The 20,007-nt window shown below is 41.9% G+C and overlaps 2 protein-coding genes across 4 annotated transcripts in view; one reads left to right on the top strand and one right to left on the bottom strand.

The window, feature by feature from the left end:
* Positions 1–20,007, top strand: part of LOC128410440 (uncharacterized) — a 150,559-nt gene that overhangs the window by 4,173 nt on the left and 126,379 nt on the right. The window lies entirely within an intron of this gene.
* Positions 838–18,000, bottom strand: AMD1 (adenosylmethionine decarboxylase 1). Of its 3 annotated transcripts, XR_008329506.1 has the most exons (10): positions 17,405–18,000; positions 11,107–11,193; positions 9,242–9,368; positions 7,503–7,605; positions 6,484–6,526; positions 6,237–6,381; positions 5,450–5,542; positions 5,198–5,353; positions 3,878–4,141; positions 2,719–2,886 (listed from the first exon to the last, which is right to left on the bottom strand). XR_008329506.1 is itself a non-coding variant. In XM_053381682.1 (9 exons), exons 1-9 carry the CDS (start codon positions 17,536–17,538, stop codon positions 2,752–2,754), a joined length of 1,023 nt encoding a protein of 340 aa, XP_053237657.1. In that variant the 5' UTR covers positions 17,539–17,999; the 3' UTR covers positions 838–2,751. The 3 variants fall into 3 exon arrangements, 2 of the variants coding, with proteins under 2 accessions (XP_053237657.1, XP_053237658.1); XM_053381682.1 differs by lacking the exon at positions 3,878–4,141 and having other exon boundaries at positions 838–2,886; positions 17,405–17,999; XM_053381683.1 differs by lacking the exons at positions 3,878–4,141; positions 17,405–18,000 and adding an exon at positions 16,680–16,699 and having other exon boundaries at positions 838–2,886.

Here is a 20,007-nt window from a genome sequence, read left to right as displayed (position 1 = left end):
AGTCAGTCATCCACTGCATTTACCACTTCCTCTGTATGTCCACTCCTCTCATTATCAGAGAACTACCTATAATTGGATCAAATTGCAACCAAGCCTTGAGGTACCTTAAAGAAATACAATAACAGTTTTGTTAAGATATTTGTGGACCAGAAACCACTTAAGATACATGAAGTGGTAGCCTCAGATGCAGGTACACATACATGTGTAGACGATGGCAAGATTAGGGCAGAGGGATTTAAAATGTAAAAAGTAGTGGCAATTCCAACTTGGTTGTAGGCAAACTAACCATAGTAATCATTTAAAAGCAACATTCCTAAAATAAATTTTAAACACTGCTCAGTGCCTACTTCAGCCACCCTAGAATCGCCCCTCCCTATCACTATGATCTCTCAAACTTCTCTTTTCTATTGAAAGCCAGAAATAAAGGTATTGACTTTTGTCGGTCCTTTTTAGGGGAGCTGCTCATGATAGATTATAAGCAATGGCAGAGTGTTCTGTAAGAATATAATCACACACATTCAATTGCACTTGGGACTATACACAACTGCTATTTAAGTAGTGCCTTCATTCTAAAAACAAGATTACATTAATAGTCTGCCCTTTGCATTGATTAAAAATAGTACAGACAGGTAGTTGATTAGCAGGATTAGTGCTTCCAATAGGCTTAAACCTCCTGGGTCACCCTGACATTTGATTCCCCATCACAGTTATTAACATACAAGGGGCTGTCTGGAGGTAGACAAGAACTTAACCAGGTCAAGGCTTGAAGTTGCCATGTATGAATTCAAAATAGAATTATCCAAGTCAGGGTAAACAACATTCACTCATTGAAAGAGCTTAGAAAGCAAACTTTTATTGAAGCATTACAATTTCAGGTACAGATATATTTTTGTACATTTTAATGATCCATGTCTAACACCACAAGAGAGAAGATTTAACACCAAACATCACCCCCTCCATTGTTCGCCCTAGTGTTTAAAAATACCCAATTCAGCTGCTTTCTTTCTATCCAAGGCTTTTTACCTGAATCTGCATTTTCAGTATTATTGAAGGGAACTTCAGTCTAGCAGACCTCAAGTCCACTTGAGGCACTCTTTCAAGAACAAAAACCATTTGAAAAATTGGTCCTCAAAATCTAAAGCACCCTAAACTGTTAGGTGCTACTTATAAGCAAAATTGGTAATTTTGGTAGAAAACAAATCTACTTAAAAATAAAAAGGTGTTCAACCGCTTGATATCCAACCAAGCAGATTTAGTAGCCTAGAAACACTAAAAAAGTGTTTCATTTATAAATACAGAAGGAACAAAATATTGTCATATTCAGAGAATCAAAAACATAGCAAAGATGAGTGTCAAATTTGTAACAGATTTCCTGGTCTCAACAGCTGAAATCCCACAGTATTTCCAAGGTTACTTGAATATACTGTCTCAGAAGCTTGAAGTTTATATCCATGAAGTGGTATTTCCATGCCTAAATTGTTATTAAAAGTTGTGCATAAAGTGTTGTACTTGACTGTCTAGGCTCCTCATATTTTGCCTCCTGCAGCCAAATCACTCAGTGCCTTCCACATCTTGTAAAAAGGAACCACACGTTAATTAAGAAACACAGATGAAGTCACAATATTATTAAGTTCAGCTTAAATATCACATGCACAATGCTGTCACAGGACGTCAGTCACAGTGTGGAAGGATTTGTGGTGTTTGAATATGCAACAATAGAGCCACCTTATTTCACAGTAAATGGTAACTAACCATTTTGTGCAGTAGTTTGAATCACATTCCATTAGATGTCCCTGCCAAGTTACCAGTACGTACCAAGCTCCAAACCAATTAGATTCCTCAACGCTGCAACTATCTGAAGCTTGTCAAATGCCTAGAGTCAGCTTAGTCTATATTGTCACAATTGTGTAAGTACCCTTACACGGATGTTCAACAATTTTCACCAGTTGCTATGTGTTGCCTTTGAACAAAAGACCAACACAGAACAGAAATGGTCTTGGCCGAAACTGAAAAAAGTTGATCAAAATAAAATGACCAATGAGCAATTAAGTTTCCAGAAGTAAAAAGCTAGTGCGTTAAACCCCAGTATATTGTTTCAACTGGTTGTGAAAATATACACAGACCTAGTGATAATTTTTTATACTAGCCTCAAATTTTAAAAAGTGAAGTAGTCCACCATGTGTAAGTAGTCTTGTTCTACCAGTCTCAATATTTCAAAACTGCAAAAAGTTTGAATCTGCCATCAAAGAGTTACAAAATAAATGTCAATTAGAAATTGCTCAAATTCAAGATTATTTTTAAAATTTTAAGTTACAGCATACATATGAAAAAAGTTAGGCAACAACTAATTGTTTCAGATAAGTAGGTCCATGGGAAATCCTAATGAGGACGAAATCCTTGTCTGTGGGGAATTTTTGGTGATACGTTGAGAAAAACTATACTGCATGTAATCCTATTGGAATTTTTACAAATGCTGTAGAGTCTCATACAGTAACATTTTTCTACATGCATTTCAATTTCACAGCAAAAGTGAAATAGAATACCTAAACACAGTAGAGAGTATTCATGCAATATATCTAATTTTTTGATATAATAATGCATACAATTGAAAATTATACTATGATTACATTTAGGGCTTTCTGCAACTACGAGGTGGATATGAAAAATATGGCCCCTTGTATCATTAACTAGAAAGCAACCACCACCTCCTCTATTGGGTATCTTTTTGCGCTTTTTCTTCATTTCTCTTAATCAACTCTGCTGTTTATTCTTGGCAAAACTGGTAAACACGAAGTTGTAGTCATTAAACTGAGCAATCTGGCGATCTAGGCGCTTAAAACCTTCAATCTTCTGGGCTGAAGAAAACACTGTGCGACATTTTGAACTCTAATAGAAAAAGAAAAAGATATTCTTCAGATACACGAATCTTGATGGTAGAATATTCAATACTAACAAATTAAGAGGGGTAACCACGTTTGTCTGTTGTAACCAAGAGCCTGAGGTAAAGGTAAAGGGACCCCTGACCATTAGGTCCAGTCGTGACCGACTCTGGGGTTGCGGCGCTCATCTCGCTTTATTGGCCAAGGGAGCCGACTTACAGCTTCCGGGTCATGTGGCCAGCATGAATAAGCCGCTTCTGGCGAACCAGAGCAGCGCACGGAAATGCCGTTTACCTTCCCGCCGGAGCGGTACCTATTTATCTACTTGCACTCTGACGTGCTTTCAAACTGCTAGGTTGGCAGGAGCTGGGACCGAGCAATGGGAGCTCACCCTGTTGCGGGGATTCGAACTGTCGACCTTCTGATTGGCAAGTCCTAGGCTCTGTGGTTTAACCCACAGCGCCACCTGCGTCCCTTCACCAAGAGCCTTGTGCCACCTTAAAAAATAAATTATGGCATAAACTATAATGGGCCAGAGCTCCATTTAAGAGTCGGGTGACATGACACACCTTTTGAGTAGGCATAATTTATTGTAAGTACAAAGAAAATGTGTGTGCATGAGTTTGAAGGGGGCAGACATTTTACAATCCCTTGGCTGTTGTAAGTCCAAAGAGATTTATTATGCACAAAAGCAGGAAGATGAGGTAAGTTAAAAAGGGAATGATTTACTTGCAACTAATGAATTAGTAAGCAAATTAATAATGTAAAGATATTAAGTTGGAATTCATATGTAGATGATATTTAGGACTAGGGATCAACTGAAACTAGGAATGGCTAGTTCATTACAGAATTTTATCTCTTAGTTTATCTTGATGTACTAAATCTTCTATGATTGGATTTTTTATTCTAGACTATTTGCATAACACAAATGAAAATGCAATCCAGTAAAATGTATTGTATTGTTTAGTCTTCAAAGGCTTGCTTGAAGAATATCTTACTTCCCCTATCCTTTCCCTTAGATCAGGCATGTCCAACTTCAAGTAGGCTGTGATCTACTATCCAGTAAATAAAACGGGCAGTGATCTACCACACACTCCCATTGTCATTCTTCAACTTCTTCGCTTTAGGGGCGAGGGGTAAAGCGTTGTTGGCAGCCAGAAAAACACCCTTTCTTTCCTTAGCACGGATTCATGGTTGATTCCATCGCCTTCTTCCACGTATTGCCCAAACGGAGACTACAGCTGATTAAGCCACAGGCTGGTCTGTATGGAGGAGGAAGGAAAGGTGCTCTCCTTTTATCCAGCCTCGTCCTGAATGCGAAACATCGGCACCCCCATGCCCCCCTTTCCTTTCCTCCCAAGGGGGACCGCTGCACCCTCTCCCCATCACACGAGTGTGGCCCTGTAGCACCCAGCAAGGGCCACTCAGCCGAGAGCAGCTTCCTTAGCAGAGCAAAGAAGAGACATATGCTCCGGAGCTCACGGTACGGCAAAAGCAGAGGCGCAGCTCGCTCCCTCCCACAGCAGAGCCCTGGCTGCGAAGGAGGAGCAAAGGCTGCCTGGCCATAGTGCAATTGACCAAAATCCATCCAGCAATCTACCCGTCGATCGTGATTAAGGCGTTGGACATGTCAGCTTTAGATCACAATACACTGTTCAGTCTATAGTTCTTTTTCACAGGAGGACACTGAAACACTCAAGGCCTTCCTCTTCTGCAATAAAGTGGTGGCCCCATAAAAATCTACAGTTCTCTCTGCAAAAGCATGAATGTTTACTACTTATAAGTTCAATTTGAATCTGGAAAACATGCTTTGGATTATAGCCTTCAAATCAGTTAGGGTCCTCTAACATTTGGTGTGGTTTAAAGTAGCTCCTGTCCTGTTTCTCTTGACCATCAACATTACAAAACCATATTTTGTCTCCTTTTTGCAGCCAGAATACACCTGTTATTCATTTCTTTTTAAATCAGTGTATTTGTGTTTTCTGAAGAAACAAAACAAAGATGCAAAAACTATGGCCATTGGGGGACGGGAACACTGAATGGCAATGGTAGTGGAAACAGTAAAGTCGATTGTGTGGAAGTAGCCTTTTAGGTGCCATTTACGGCATTTCCAATTTATTATGGTTTATGCAATAAAAATAAAATGCTGTAAGATGCCACAAAACTGGTTTTGCTGTAATAGACTGACTAGGTAAACATTTTCTGGATTACAAATACAATTACTTCTGTAATGCTTGTGGATAGCTGGATCATTTGGGATTATCTGGCTGCTCTGGCTGCCAAAACTAGCCTACTGAAAGTAATACAAATGTTTGTACCTGATTAACAAAGAGGGTTGTCACAAATTTTCCTGGCTTAAAAATGTCTATGACCTTCCTAATTAAGTCATCATAGGATGTCTGACTTATGTTGGTTTCAAAACTAACATATGAGAATTCTGGTTCTGGAGTGATGTGAATAGTCCAATAAGTTCCCTAGAAGAAAATAAAGGAACCAAGTTAGAAATCTCAACATGGCAACAGTTTATAAGTGAATTCTCATTGCAAAGAATAAAAAAAAAAGGCACTCACATCTGTTTTCATCCCATTCATTGAATATCCACAAGGATTGAACATTGTAGCATCAATGACAGAACCTGTTATCAGGTCACGAATTCCACTCACCTAAAGCCAAGAAAGTGTTTGTTTATTTATGTAGCTGACATTTCTAAGCAGTGTACATAAAAATTAAAAAGATAAATTAAAATTAATCATATAAACAGAAAGTCTTCTTAAAATGTGTGCTCATATTTAATCTTCAGTGTAGACTACTGCTTCAACCGATTAATGTACGTCTGATGAATCAGTTCTTTTCACCCATGGTGCACCTCTTCCTCTCTCAAATAAGTTCAAGGCTTTAGATGTCTGGCTGTTAATTTACCTTATTAGTTTTAACTGAAGAAGCCAGTTAAGTAGCTGAGAATACTATTCCAGGTGCATGCATTTCACCATGTGTGTTTTAAGCTGTTCAAATGGTGTCTTCATTGAGATATGGATGAGAGATGTAGTGAATGTTCTGTTGTTGACTAGGCAACCCTAAAACAAGTCAATGTTTCTTATAGTGACTATGATAACTTGTGCTTAAATTTAGTTAAAACTAAAAGCTTGCCTAGCATGTTTTAATTGTGGGAAAACTTTTCTACTCCCTGCATTTAAAACCTTTTGAGTATTATTCCTATTTTACAGACAAATTAGCTGGCAATCAGGAAAGGATTTGCCTAACGACTTTACAAGTGAGGGGCTGGTGAGGACAGTCCTACATATTAGGAACTGTATTAGTCTCTGTTCTTCTCCTTCACAGTAGACAATTTACACTTACACGAGTGACATCATTTGCGGTAACACCATCTTTCATGTAGAACTGGTCCATAACTACTGGATCGAGCTCGCTCATCAGAATTTCCAGTGTTTGATCTGGCTGATTGATGACCCGACTCTCTGGAAAATCCAGAGTGTACAAGTACCTGTTTACAGGGAGCAGAGAATCGGAGAAGAAAATATATAGCACATAAAATTCAAATCTGTACTGCTCAAGATTATAAAGTAATAATTCAATGTAAACCTACCAGCAGTCAGAGTTCATACGACCCATGCAATAAGCTGCTCCATCTGTAAAAAGCAAACAAGACCAGGAATAGAGCTTAGAAACAAGGACTATCATCTTTGTTTCGAAACGTAATGTTTAGTACAGCTAAAAATTAATTCCATTGTCTAATTAGTGTCTCCATAACATGAGAGTAATTCACGCCATACATCAGTTTGTAGCAGTGATGTGGGGGTAGGAAACTAGTACTGCAAACTGATTCCCCAACCCCTGTAAATATTTCCATTTTGTAAGTTCATTATTAACAACAACAAAAAGGATGCCTATTCCAGTATTAGGCAATATTGAGTTTCAATGTTTTTATTTCATTTATTAAAATAAACATGCTAAATTAGATCACTCTGTGGCATCAGAAAATTTTCCAATGCATGCATGAAACCCCACATCACTGGCTTGCAGCAAAAAAATATATTTTTTTTAAAAAAAAAAATTAGTATATTACTAGTTGGCACTGGAGATTTGTCGCTGTACTTTTCTTACAGAGCTCCTAAGCGCTGACTACTTATTATAGGCATTGGTTGTCCATGTTATTGCAAAAGAGACACAGCCATGTCTCACTGCCAAGCAATCTACTAGATTTGCTAGAACTACATAGCTCTTTGTCCATGCAACAGTTTTCTTTTTACCCTTTTCTGAACTTACGGTCAACAGAAGACAAGGGGGTATTATAACCCAAGGATATACATAAAAATATCGGACATCCATCAAACTGTGTGCACTGTATAAACCTATTACATTTATCATACCATAATTCTGACTAGGTGTGAAAGTCTACATAAGAGTAGATAATGTAAGAGTCAGTTCTTGACATCTTTTGGTCAACTCAGACTATCACTTCTAATCAAGGCAAAGCTGCATTTTTAGCATGATAATGCTTTTATATTGGTTTACATGCTAGTTTCAACAACCCACTGTGCATAAGCCTCTTGGACAGTTGTTTATTATTTACAAGCATCCCATTAAAAATACACATTCACTTACTTGGAAATATTTCATTAAGGAACTCTACTTCTTCCTGGAAATTCCTATGTGGGTACTCTTGATGGGAAGGCTTCATGAAATTCTTACGTGAATAAAAGAAGCTCTAAAGAATAAGAGGGGTGAAATTAAATATGCAGCTTTTCTTAAAAGTTCCATTAGGATCAAAAGGAAATTATTTAAACACATGCTTCTGCCTTTCCTTCTTGTCTACAATTTAATCTATTGTCAACTCAAAGATGAATGCACTACTCTGCAAAAACAAAACATGACATCAGTTTTGTCACATATAATACATAAGAATGATCTGGAAAGATTTTAAGTGGTGTCTTTAAAATACAGATTGGCAACTGCATATAGATAATGCAGGGGTTGGGGGTCACCAGAAGAACTGGTAAGACTTTTGTTACACCAAGCTATTCCCTTCACTGAGTCAAATAAAGGAGAGTCCAATGATAAGGGCTCACAGAAGCCATGACCTTGATTGTCAATATTGGGTATTAATTTCAGTAGCCCACCAATCCCTTTCAAAGTTTTACCTGTTTAGCTACCAACATTTGGTTTTGCTGCTTTGATACACCATCAATCTACTTTACTATTGTGCAGCTTGGAAATCCTAGGCTTACACAAATGTCTACCCCAAACAAGATACAATGAATTGATTTGATAGCCAAGAACACTATCTTAATATGTATTGCTTCCTCTCAATGTGGATTAGTGCTATTCAGAGATCCCATAAGCACATATAAATTGAAATAGCTTTAGTATGTTACAGTGCACTTTGATGTGTACATTAACAAAGTGATTATTTTGGAAAGCACTACCAATATGCTTGCCAATTTCCAAGGTGCAGTGAGAGAGAATGACCATCAGGATGACAGGAGTGTTTCTAGAGCCTCTCCCTAGAGTGCTCTTTACATGCTGCGACTCCAGTTCAAGGCCCAGTGCCAGGCAGGGATAGGGTAAGGATAAGACTTTCATGCAATCAAAACACTAGCTAGGCCACACAACAAGGCGATATTGTGCCACACACTATTCTTCTTGTAAATACAGAAAAATACTTTCATGACTGCATCATTTCCAACTGCTTAAATAGTCTTTAAAAGAGGCCATGCAGACAATAGTGCTCAGGAACCTTAGTAGAACTTGTACATTAAGATCACACAGAAGTAACGTTAACTTTTGAAGCAAGGGACTGGGTAGAATAGATCTTTTGTACAGTTGTGAACTGTGCACGTTCCAGCAAGCCATGTTTAACTGAAGGGTACACTACAGGGCACCCATATGGTATACTGATGGATAAGAACATCATACACCCTCTTTGACCAAACCAGAACAACTTTTTGTTGTGCATTTGACCAGAAGGTGAATTTGACCTTAGTGTTGGCCTGGCTCTCCCACAGCTTTTTCTGCTTGTACATAAAAACACAGGCAATGTTACTTTATGGAACATGCATGTGTAAAAGCAATATGGGTTGCCACCCTGCTGGTATTGGTTTGTGAGAGATGTTGTATTCAGTCCAATAAACACATTAATATGAAGAATATTTTTGTGCAGGATCCAGGAATCAATGTATTTCTATAAGATGTCTGCTGAAGCTTTAAACATAGAAACAACGCTGAAACAAGGTCTAGCACTCTACACTTCTCTTCGTTAAATATGTAAACCACCACCACACTTAAGAAGTTAATATACCTTTCAATGCAGCTATAACATAAGGATGAGATTCTGGGTATCTTACCTGAATCGAGTCAAACCCACAGTACTCTCTAGCAAGCTCTAACAGGGGAACCAGTGCCTGCAGTAAGAGGGTGGTACCACATGTCTTCAAAATGAAACGTCTCTTGGAGACAAACATGCTACTCTCACTGAAAAACAAAATACAATTGGTAGTGTTACATTTCATACCTGGGTAGCTTTGGGAAACTCAAAATTTATTTGTCAACTGAGTTGGTTCACTCAAAGCTGTTCTTAGGAAACATCCCTGGGAATTGGATGAGGGTGTATCATTCCACAATGGGCTTTGGATCAGGCAGAAGCCAACAGGTCTCCTGCAGTACTTTTGCCTGCATCAGCATTGTGACCTGACAAATTGCTCCTCTCGCTGTTGGAGAGAAGGGAGCTTCTAACAGTACTGAGTAAAGGCCTATGTCCTCAATATGCAGATTTGTGGAGGTCTTAAATACAGGGAAGGAACACAATGACAGCATTATATACCATCTTAAACACAGCCACTAATGGCTGATGAAGTAGGCATATAGAATATTAGACAGTAACACCAATTTTCTCCTGAACAGCAACCACAAAACGTTCTATGGGTCTATCTATGGGTTCATATCATGTGAAGAGACATGATCACATCTCTCACAAATGACAGCGAACGTTTTTTGCTGAGAGCAGGGAGACAGCCAACTGATCAGGGCTGCACTGCTGGGGGAAGGAGGACTTTTCCCTACCCAATACCAGTTCCCAACTTAAGATCATCCCTTCCACAACTGCAACTGGCCCCACAGGGTGAAAAAGAGTGCATATATGTTTTCCACCATCAGACAGATATTAGTTTCAAAGGGAAAGGATTTAATTCTGAAATACTGAATTTGAAGCATGTTGAAAAGGATTACCACCCACTGTAGTATTGCCATTCTGATCTGACTTTCCTCTTAGAAAGAACACCACAGACAATCCACTCACAATCTTCCAACATCTCATCTAGTTTGCCATTCCTTACAATGAAATGAATAACTATGCCAAAATAGTTTAAGACTTCTGTATTGGTGAAAACCAGCATGATAAAGAGGCTTCAGTGTTGGGACCAGATCCAAATCTCAACTTGACTACAAAGCTAATGATCAGACTTTGGTCAAGTCAGTATTCTTGACTTAACCACCACAAGACTGCACTTAGCCTTAGAATGTTCGGATGAACTTCTCATACGGTGTAAGTATAGCATGAAAATATAACAAAAAGGGAGTTGGATAGGCTCCTTTTCTCCACAGCTACACACTCCAACAAAACTCATAACGGGGCTGTTTTGGGGTGCCCCTCCCCTGAGTATCCAAGCAACTCTACCCTATCTGTAGCCAAGAGGTGGCAATAAAAGAGTATCACAATATTTATACCATAGTACATATGCAGCCCAAAACACAGCATAATTTTATCAGAACCATCAACCTGTTCCAATTGGAGACCATTTGGGTAGCTGCAGAGCTGAGTTGGTGCTTGTTTTTTCAAGCAAGCATTTAGATTTGGAACTGATGGCAGAGGGTTGCCTCCAGCTGCCTCCATGTGTACAGGGATGTCTATGATCAGCAGAGCAGAGTATACCATAAAGGTTTTTTTTTTAATTAAAAAAAAGCTGTGGTGATCAGAACTGCATAAAACACTGTAAGTGGGTACAGAGACTGGAAATAGTAAGTATATTTCTCAACACTGACTTTTTCCTCACAACCACAGCACACGAATTCATATTTTCATTGAGTTTTCTACTGGACCACCAAGATCTTACCTGACTAGTAAAGCCAACAGACCTATCAAGTAAATACATAACTTTGAACCTTAGTGATAAGATTGTTTCTAAAAAGCTATGTTTAACCTTTGTGAGCTTACCTGAGTACATAAGCTTCCTGCTTGTCAGTTTTTGTCACACTTATGATCAAACAATGCACATTCTCCAAAAGTTTGTCCCACTCAAACCTGTTAGGGAGAGTAAAGTTTAAAATTTTAATTCAAGCAGAAATCCAATACGACCACATTACTATTTCAAGTCATAAATGGGTAGTACAAACAAGTCCATAGCTGTAGTGTCCAATGCCTTATTTTCCTTCCTAAGTGGTTTGTAGATTCTGTTTAACTACATGAGTAGTAACATAATGACCAGCCTCAGCATGGCTTAGATGTAAGCCACAGATGTAAGAGTAATAGTAGATTGCAATTCAACATGCTGCAAAACATTTTTTTCTTTTGTGAAACTTTTTTTGTGTTAATTTTAGTATTTGGGCACTCAAAGCTACTGGTATCTGAGTATTACCAATTACAAGCCATCACATGCTTTTAGAATTAGAATATAGGAATGCTGCAAAAGCAGAATAAAGCCTTAAGTTTCAGCATAGGAGCCTGTTTCTGGCCTGGCTATGGCCTCACACACTGCAATGTGACACTATATGGCATGGATGAGGAACCTGTTGCCCTCCAGATGTTGTTCAACTATCCCTGACCATTGGCCATGTTGGTTGAGGCTCATGCAAGTTGGAATGCAACATCTGAAGGACCACAGGCTTTCTGCCACTACCATCTGGTGAACACAAGTGCATCTTTCAAGGCTTTATAGGCCAAGCCATGCTTCACAGCACATTGAAAACATTTTCTAAACCTGGAAAACATCACCATAGACAGGACACAGAAAGAACTAAAACAGAGTCTCATTCAGTTATGAGGTTTGTCACAAACTGGAAGTATGAAAAATTGTCTCAAAAATTAGACAAAAGTGTTACCAAATGGAAGTTTTGGCATGGTGGCTAAATAAATTGCTTTTAAAGGCTCATTTTAAAATTTATTTTTAAGGTGCTTCTTAAATATATTTTTAATTATTTCCTTGAACAACCACTAGGCTAATATTAATGTTTTCCCTAGAGATCTCTGAACTGAATAATTCCCGTTCTTATGGTACATTTCAGTTAAAATGAGATTTTTCTATGTAAAATAATTAAAGTGATTATTTCTCATATACAAATATGTACACCTCTACGTACCATACATAGGTATTTCTTTTGCACTAGATGAAAATTAACTACTCATGTCTGCTTATTATCAATCATGGACATTTATTTTTGCTTGCTTTTTTGGCGGGTGTGTGTGTGTGTGTTTGTGTGTGTGCCAAGGCAGAGTGAAGCAGAAACACAAGTAATTTGACAACTGTCCAGTGCACCAATTCCAATATTCCCTTAATTATTATCATGGCTGAATGTCATTCCCTCTAAAAGTAAAACAGAATGCATGCAAAGGGTATACAGTACAATGAAGAGATGCAAAAGCAAAATAAAATAGTGTCAATAAAAGTAGCTGTAATTAACATGATGTAGTGGTCAGATATACGGTACACCACTGTTTTAGAAATATATGTAGCAGATGGTTGCGTACCAATGAGTGTTTCTCCAGTTTGCAAATGTGTGCCCAGTCCCAAAGAGTTTGGCAACCCTACCCTTAGGATAACTTAATGGAGTACCATAAAAATACTGAAGCACCATCAAATGTGCACATAACCTACATAACTAAGTCATAGCTGCCTATAGCATGATAGGCTTAGTTTTTTATATCAGAATGTTTGGACAAGCTTTTGGCTTCCAGTTACTAGCATGTTTGCTACTGCAGTATTTAGAACAAATGACATCTTTTTAGCTTTTTAGTTTTCTTACTATTCATAGACTGGTAGTGTTTTAGACCACAATTATGAAAGGGATTTACTTTTGCCTGAGCAATTGTACCAATTTTTTCAGTAAGAATCAGGTTTCAATTTAATGTAACAAACCTTTGTCCATACTAAGCAGATTCTGAATAGCCATGTTTGAGGGGAAAGCCTTTTTATTTTCTTGTCCTACACAGAACTTTTGAGTTCTATGGGACGTCTCATTCTATATCCCAATAACACTTTGGAATCAGTTCCATTGACATATTGGCTTCCAACATATGCCTTGGCAGACAGTAAGCTTAAGTTCTGTTTATTTGCTCAGCATTTACTAAATAAGATCTGGGGAAAGGAAACTGATCCTAAACCTCCACTGCCTTGCAGCTATACTCATCCATGAAAAAGGCTCCGGGACTAAAACCTGAGGAAAAATCTGCACCTGCTGCCTTGCAAAACATCTATGAGACAAGAAAAATCTAAGGAGTAAATCCTACACAAATCCAGAGTGGAGTCCTCATAAGATGTCTTGTACATGTCCTGGCAACTCCTGCAATCAAGCTGGCCCAAATGCATTGCTCTGCTTTCCTTTGGACAGTTTTCTCATGAATAGCTCTAAAAGAAGGGAATGCTATGCTGGGGGGGGGATGCTGCTCCAATGGAGTTACAGAAGGAGCAATAGGATGAGGGGTCGCCATATTTCTTGCTTAGTAAGGAGGTGGCATTGAGAGAACTTTATGCTATTGAGGACCACAAGGGTGCATTGCACATGCTGGTGCACTTCCTTCCTTCATAATGCAACCACTCTGTTCTTTCTTTGCATAATGACCCACCCATAAGAAGCAGCAGTCAGTGGCTCACACTTTTTAACAACTTTGACTGCAGCAGAACCATAATGTTCAGGGGTCCACAACTTATTGGTGGTTGACTAACAAAGCTGCAGGATGGGTCTTGTCTGTGATATCACACTAACCTCCTAGGCAGTTGGGAATACAGTGGTACCTCGGGTTAAGAATTTAATTCGTTCTGGAGGTCTGTTCTTAACCTGAGGTACCACTTTAGCTAATAGGGCCTCCCGCTGCCACGCGATTTCTGCTCTCATCCTGAAGCAAAGTTCTTAACCCAAGGTACTATTTCTGGGTTAGTTGAGTCCGTAACCTGAAGCATCTGTAACCCGAGGTACAACTGTACCTCTAGCTTTGCATAACTGCAGGCACAAATCCCCCTCACACCAACTGAGGAAGTGAAGATTCAGGAAACAGTGAGAAGCCTTGCTGCTTTCCAAAATGCTCCAAGACACGGCCAGTAGCCTTCTCCAGGCTCCAGACAAGTGAACTGTAAGTGGCGACTACAGGTTCTGCTCCCTGCCATCAACACCTGCTCTATAACAGCATCAAGCAAAATGTGATGCTTCCTCCTCCGCAAATCAAGTGCAGAAGAGGAGCAACAGATTTAAGTCCATCCTGCTCTGCTGCCTTGTACTTTGAACTTTATTTATTATTGTGGGTTTTATAAACAAGAATAATGTTACACAAATAAGTATACCAAGTTTTCTCATGTCATGTCAAAATAGCACAATAAATGTGGAAAAATATCTACAACATATGTTTCATTATAAGTGGTCAATGTACAAGTTTTTGGTTCATGAATTGGTTTAAAACAATTAGGAAGAAGAAGAAAAAAGAAAGGGGGGAAGAAGAGGAGGGGGAATGGCGAGTGGGGTGGGGTCAGGTGGTTATGCTTCTATTATTCCACTTAGTGTGGGGGCTGTGTCAGTGTTACTTGTATGGGTTCTCTTACTATTCACTTGTGGTGAGAGAGGTTGGGGGTGGCTTTGGGTGTACTTTGAGCTTCTTCAAGCAAAACAACTGTTTCAAGATGGCTGCTACTGTACATCAACCTTCCCACTCCCTTAAAATCAGAGCCAGTTCAAAGAACTATCAAGAGATCCTGGACAGACAAAATAAAGTACTTAACATTGTAGAGAGGAATGCAGGAATCATAGTACACATAAACTTCGCTAGTGATCCACAACGGTCCCTGCCTGTCAACTATGTGAAATTTTAAGGTATATGTGTAGATATTGGTTGGCTTGGTTTAACTTAAGTTTCTGTACTAGTATTCTTGACTTCTGAAACCTGCCATGGTCTTAAATTTCTGGTCAACTGGTAACACACTGCAAACAAGGGGGAGATGGATGTAATGTGTTTATTAAGAGGTTTGCATGCTGCTGATTCTGTCCTAGCTTTGGGGTGTTTCATATACAAAAGGGACACACTTGAAATGCTCATATGCATGGGTAGGTGCTTACATTTTTCATTTATGCCTCTTTATGAGGGGCACACACCTGCTCCTCTAGTCTTCCATAAAAAAGTATAGGTCTTAAAGGAAGTTTCATAACCTCAACTATATTACAGGTACGTGTTTCTAGACTACATGTTGATCAGATTGGATATTAACTTGTTTTAGGATTAAATGTTTCAATGCAATAGCCAAAACTACAAAAATTGTTTCACCAATGTTGGGCCAAAACATATTTTAATTCCACTGACAAACAAGATTGGCAACCACAATGTAGGTAATTTGCCATAGGAGTCCAGGTGTGTTTTGAATTCTCAAATAGCTCAGTTTAAAGAAGACTTGATTTGAACAGGGCCCCCCTTGCCCATCACTTGTCTCTGTCTTGTTTCAGCAAGTTAACCTTGTCAGTCATTAATTCCCACTCTGGTTCCTATGCTTAACAAGCAAACAATGTGTCAAAGTTCTACTAAAAACTAGTCAAGGGAGCACTGTCCCTTTCACACACAAAGCAAGGAAGATGCAAGCACATGTACATTTCAGGCTGTGCAGGGCTCAGCCCTTCCCCCCACTACTCTGTTGGCTGAGCTGGCGCTTCCTCCACATTCCTGAAATGCCCACTGGATGACAGGCCCAGGCCCAGCCCTTAAAATGATACTGCAATCTCATTGGCCTGAGCTTGTCAATGGGGAAGGAGAGGCCACCACATCTGGGGCGCGAGCCAGAAGCCTCACGTGTGATCTCGGTTCCAGCCACATTTTTCAAAAGATAGGAGGGGCCTCTCCCCGCCCCAGTGCCCAAATAGGAGAAAAGCCAATCGCACAAATAAGAGCCGCCTCAGCCACTGCCTCACGTTCTTGCTCTCCTCGCCGGAACGACCCTATGTGGCCCAGAACACTAGACCTGTCCCAGTCAGAAGCTGAACACAAGACGGTGCGAGGGCTAACGCTCCGCAGCATTCAGTAAGGCCCGCTAAAAGCGTCATTTCACAGGTAGCTGACAGACTCGATTAACTCTTCCACAAAGCCAAATTCTGGGGCTGACACAGAGGCAACCAAGCGCCCGCTCCGTCAGAATTTGGTCCGAGATTATCGAGGCCAGGTTGGAACCACGGCGCCAACGGAGACGACACAGACACGCAAGGCTGCTTGCTCGCCCTCCCGCCGGGGCGAGACCGGGGTAACGGCGGCCGCCGGTGCGGCGTTCGGAGGCGTTAGACACGTGTCCCGCCGTGACGTTACCCTCCCATGAGGAGCTTGCGTGCTCTCAGCCGCGGGCAGTGCCCAGTTCGCACACGAAATATGTTTCAGACGTAGACGCCGCTTATACACGGGCGAGCAGGTTTGCCGGTGGCCCCGCGCGCGGCTAAGGTTTCATGCGCCTCCCACTCTTCCCCGAAGGCCCAGCCAACCGCCGCCCTCCCCGACCATTACTAGGGTGGCCGGCAACGACTACACGCGGCGATGGCATCGCTCCGCGCTACCTCAGAGCAGGGGCGGGGGAAGAGGAACCACGCGGGCTGAGCTGAAGTCGGAAGCTCTCCCGAAGGCACCTTTTTAGCAAGGTCGTTTAAAAGGGCCGGATCGGAAGGTCACATTCCGCCCGTGCAAGGTCACCCCGGATCTTCCCACCACCACCAAGTTCCTCCACTCGGCCAACTTTTTCCGAGGGCTGCGCGGCCTGCTTGGAACTCGGACGCAGGCCTGCCCGCCAACGGTCGTGCATGGAAGCCAGGCCCGCGCGTGTGCCGAGGAGGGACGTTGGTGGCGGTTGGCGGTTGTTCGTTCTCGTGCCCCCCCCCCCGCCCGTCAACGCCCAGAGAAGCCGGCGAAACTCAACGCGTCACTTCAATGTCCGCCGTATCCCTCCCTCTCCGTCGGGCCAGCCCCGCACTGTCCCTCCTTCCCGTCACACACTCATCCACACATCGAGCTGCGCTCTGAATGGAGCAGCCGCCATGCCCTTCCCCTTTGCTGGCCATCAGCCTCGTTCACTTCCCGCCCAGCGGAGCCGGCATCGCGGCAGTCCTCTTGCCAGTGCATGTGCGCCACCAGTCGGGCATGTTCGCTTCCCCCCCCCTCCTCTCGCCACTAACCCATCCATGTTGCTTCTCTCCCGCGCCCGGCCGCCCTCCAGCAGAGCGGACCTTCCCCTTTTTCGCCACCACTCCGGTCGGCTCCCTTCCTTCTCCCCTCGCGAGCAACTAACCTGGGGATGGTGCGGAGATCGCCGGACCCATTGGTTTGGTGCGGCTCCTGCGGCGAGGGCTGTTGCCAGGCGAACCACACCTCCAGTAGCTTCTCAGTCCCTTCGAAGAAGTGTGCACCGTTCTCCTCCATCATGGTGAGACAACTCCGCAAAAACCAACAACCACAGAAATTAAAACGACAGACACCCCCGACCAAACTGCTGCTGCTGCTGCCGCCGCCGCCCTCCTCTTCACCTACACACCGGCCAAGGCTGGTACTGCTGCTGTTCCGGGCCGCGGCGCCTTCACCGGGTCTCAGCCCGTCCCAAACAGGTTTCACCTTTGACGGGGTAGTAATCTTATATTAGGCTATAAGAGAAATATATATATAGATATATATACCAGAGAGCGGTTGCGGGAAAGGTGGCGGGTTGTTACACAGTCCTTTGGGGTAGGGGAAGGAGGGAGATGGAAGGAGAGAAGTGCGGAGTAGGCAGGCGTGCAGGCGATGCGGTTCGGTTCCTTGTAGTCCGTGTGTTCCCCTGTTACAGAGAAAAGCACAGAGCGAGCGCTAGCTAATGTCGCCGGCCATACTGTGGAAGCGAAGAGGAATGAAGCACGCAGCAGCTTTTATATGCGCACAGGTATTCGGGTCTCTTCCTCCGCAGCGCCGCCATTGGGTCCTTGCTGGTTAGTCCCTCCCATCTCCTTCACGGATAGGACGCTCCAAGATGTCTGTCAGGCGACACGGGCTCGCCCCGTGCTACTGACGGTTCCAGCCTGTGCGCCCGAAGGCGAAACGGACGGAGGCAACGTCCCCGGCTGGCACTCGCGGGAGCCAGTGGGCGAAAGAGGGAGAGAATAGCTGCAGAAAGAATACAAAGAAAGCGCACACAGCTGCGTAGCAACAGAAAATATGTTTGTGGTTAGAAGAGGGGGGTTGGGGTTCTGTTCAGGAGAGAAGGTATAAAGGTACTGGAAAGCTGACGTTTGTTTTAGTGAGCATTTTGGACTACACTTAAATCATGAGTGCCTGGGGCATGTTGCTGGGACCTTCTGAAATATGGCTCTTTCAGTACAAGCTAAAGGTGGAAAACAGCGATGTGTGACAGACTCAATATATTTGTGACAAATGAAGAGTATAGGGTGTTGCCTAATATATAGAACCTTGTGTATAAAATATACTATTGACCTCTCTGGGAATTATCTCTGAGTAAACATGCATAGGACTGGGCTGCACCTGTAACTCAGGAACAGGAAAGCTATGGGAAACCCCCTTGTTCACTGAAGCAGCTGTTCAATGATTTTGTCCTCTGCAAGCAGATTATCCAGCCATTTACAATGATGTATTTCTACCAAACCCACTGGGATTCCACCAACAGTAAGCAAATCTTCCCCAGTTTAATAGTATATAAGGGCATTACTGCACAGTCAGTCAAAGCACAATTCAACATAATTCAATGCACTCTTATCATGCTTCCATTTAGGTATATCCTACTGTGTTCAATGTGCATACTCCCTAGTAAGTATGTTTAAGATTGCAGTTTTATGCTTAACTTCAAGTTCTTTTCAATGTACAATAATCCATGAATCTGCACACAACTTGGAAGAGCATAGTTATGCTGTGTGACAGTGGTCCTTAACCTTTTTTGGGTTACAGACTCACTTGAGAATCTGATGAAAGCTACAGACCCACTTCCCAGGAAAAATGCAAATATGCAAATTTTTTTGCATACAATTGATTTTATTGCATGGGTGTGTTTTGCATCCATAGGCCATAGGGCGAGAGGGAGAACTTACAGTTTCACATAAAGATCGGGAATCTACTGAGAGCTGATGGACAAGCTCAGTGACATACAGTTACAATCTTATATTAACCCAGGCATGGCCAAACTTGGCCCTCCAGCTATTTGGCACTACAATTCCCATCATCCCTGACCACTGGTCCTGTTAGCTAGGAAAGATGGGAGTTGTCCCAAAACAGCTGGAGGGCCAAGTTTGGCCATGCCTGTATTAACCTATTTGGCAGTAAGCTTCACAGTAGGGCTTATGAGTAAGCAAGTATAGAATTATGCAGTGTATTGATAAATAAAAGGGGGGAGGTACTTGGTTGAGAATTCTTGCATTGGGATTTTCCACAGGGCTGCCTCAAGACAGTTTCCTGCCTGAGGCAAAGGACAAGATGATGTCTCCACCATTCCATGTACAGAAGCTAATTGGACCAGTAATGGAATAGTGTCTTCCACTGCACCTGAGAGTACCAGGCTAGTTAGGGGAGTGTGGCACATAAAGCTCTGCCTTTAAGAGAAGAGTAAAGCTGTGGGATTCAGGAGTAGAAGCTAGAGGACTACCACTGCTGCCCCACAACATATTGCAACCTGAGGCAGTTAACCTCATTCTGCCTAATGGTAGGGCTATCCCTGGGCATCCGAAATATATTTATTTTAAAATAATAACAAAGGAAAGTTTATGAAAGTTCCTGAAAGTGTGAAAAGGGGAAGAAAAGCATTCTGCTGCTAATTTCATCACAGGAAATACCCAATAGCCGCCACTGAAACTTGTAACTGCATCCCACACAGTAATCACAATGGCAATTAATCCACTGCCTTGAGCTATTGTATTT

This window comes from Podarcis raffonei, chromosome 3 (assembly GCF_027172205.1).
Source record: "Podarcis raffonei isolate rPodRaf1 chromosome 3, rPodRaf1.pri, whole genome shotgun sequence".
In the NCBI taxonomy this organism is placed as follows: Eukaryota; Metazoa; Chordata; class Lepidosauria; order Squamata; family Lacertidae; genus Podarcis; species Podarcis raffonei.
This window is presented reverse-complemented; position numbering and strand designations above follow the sequence as displayed.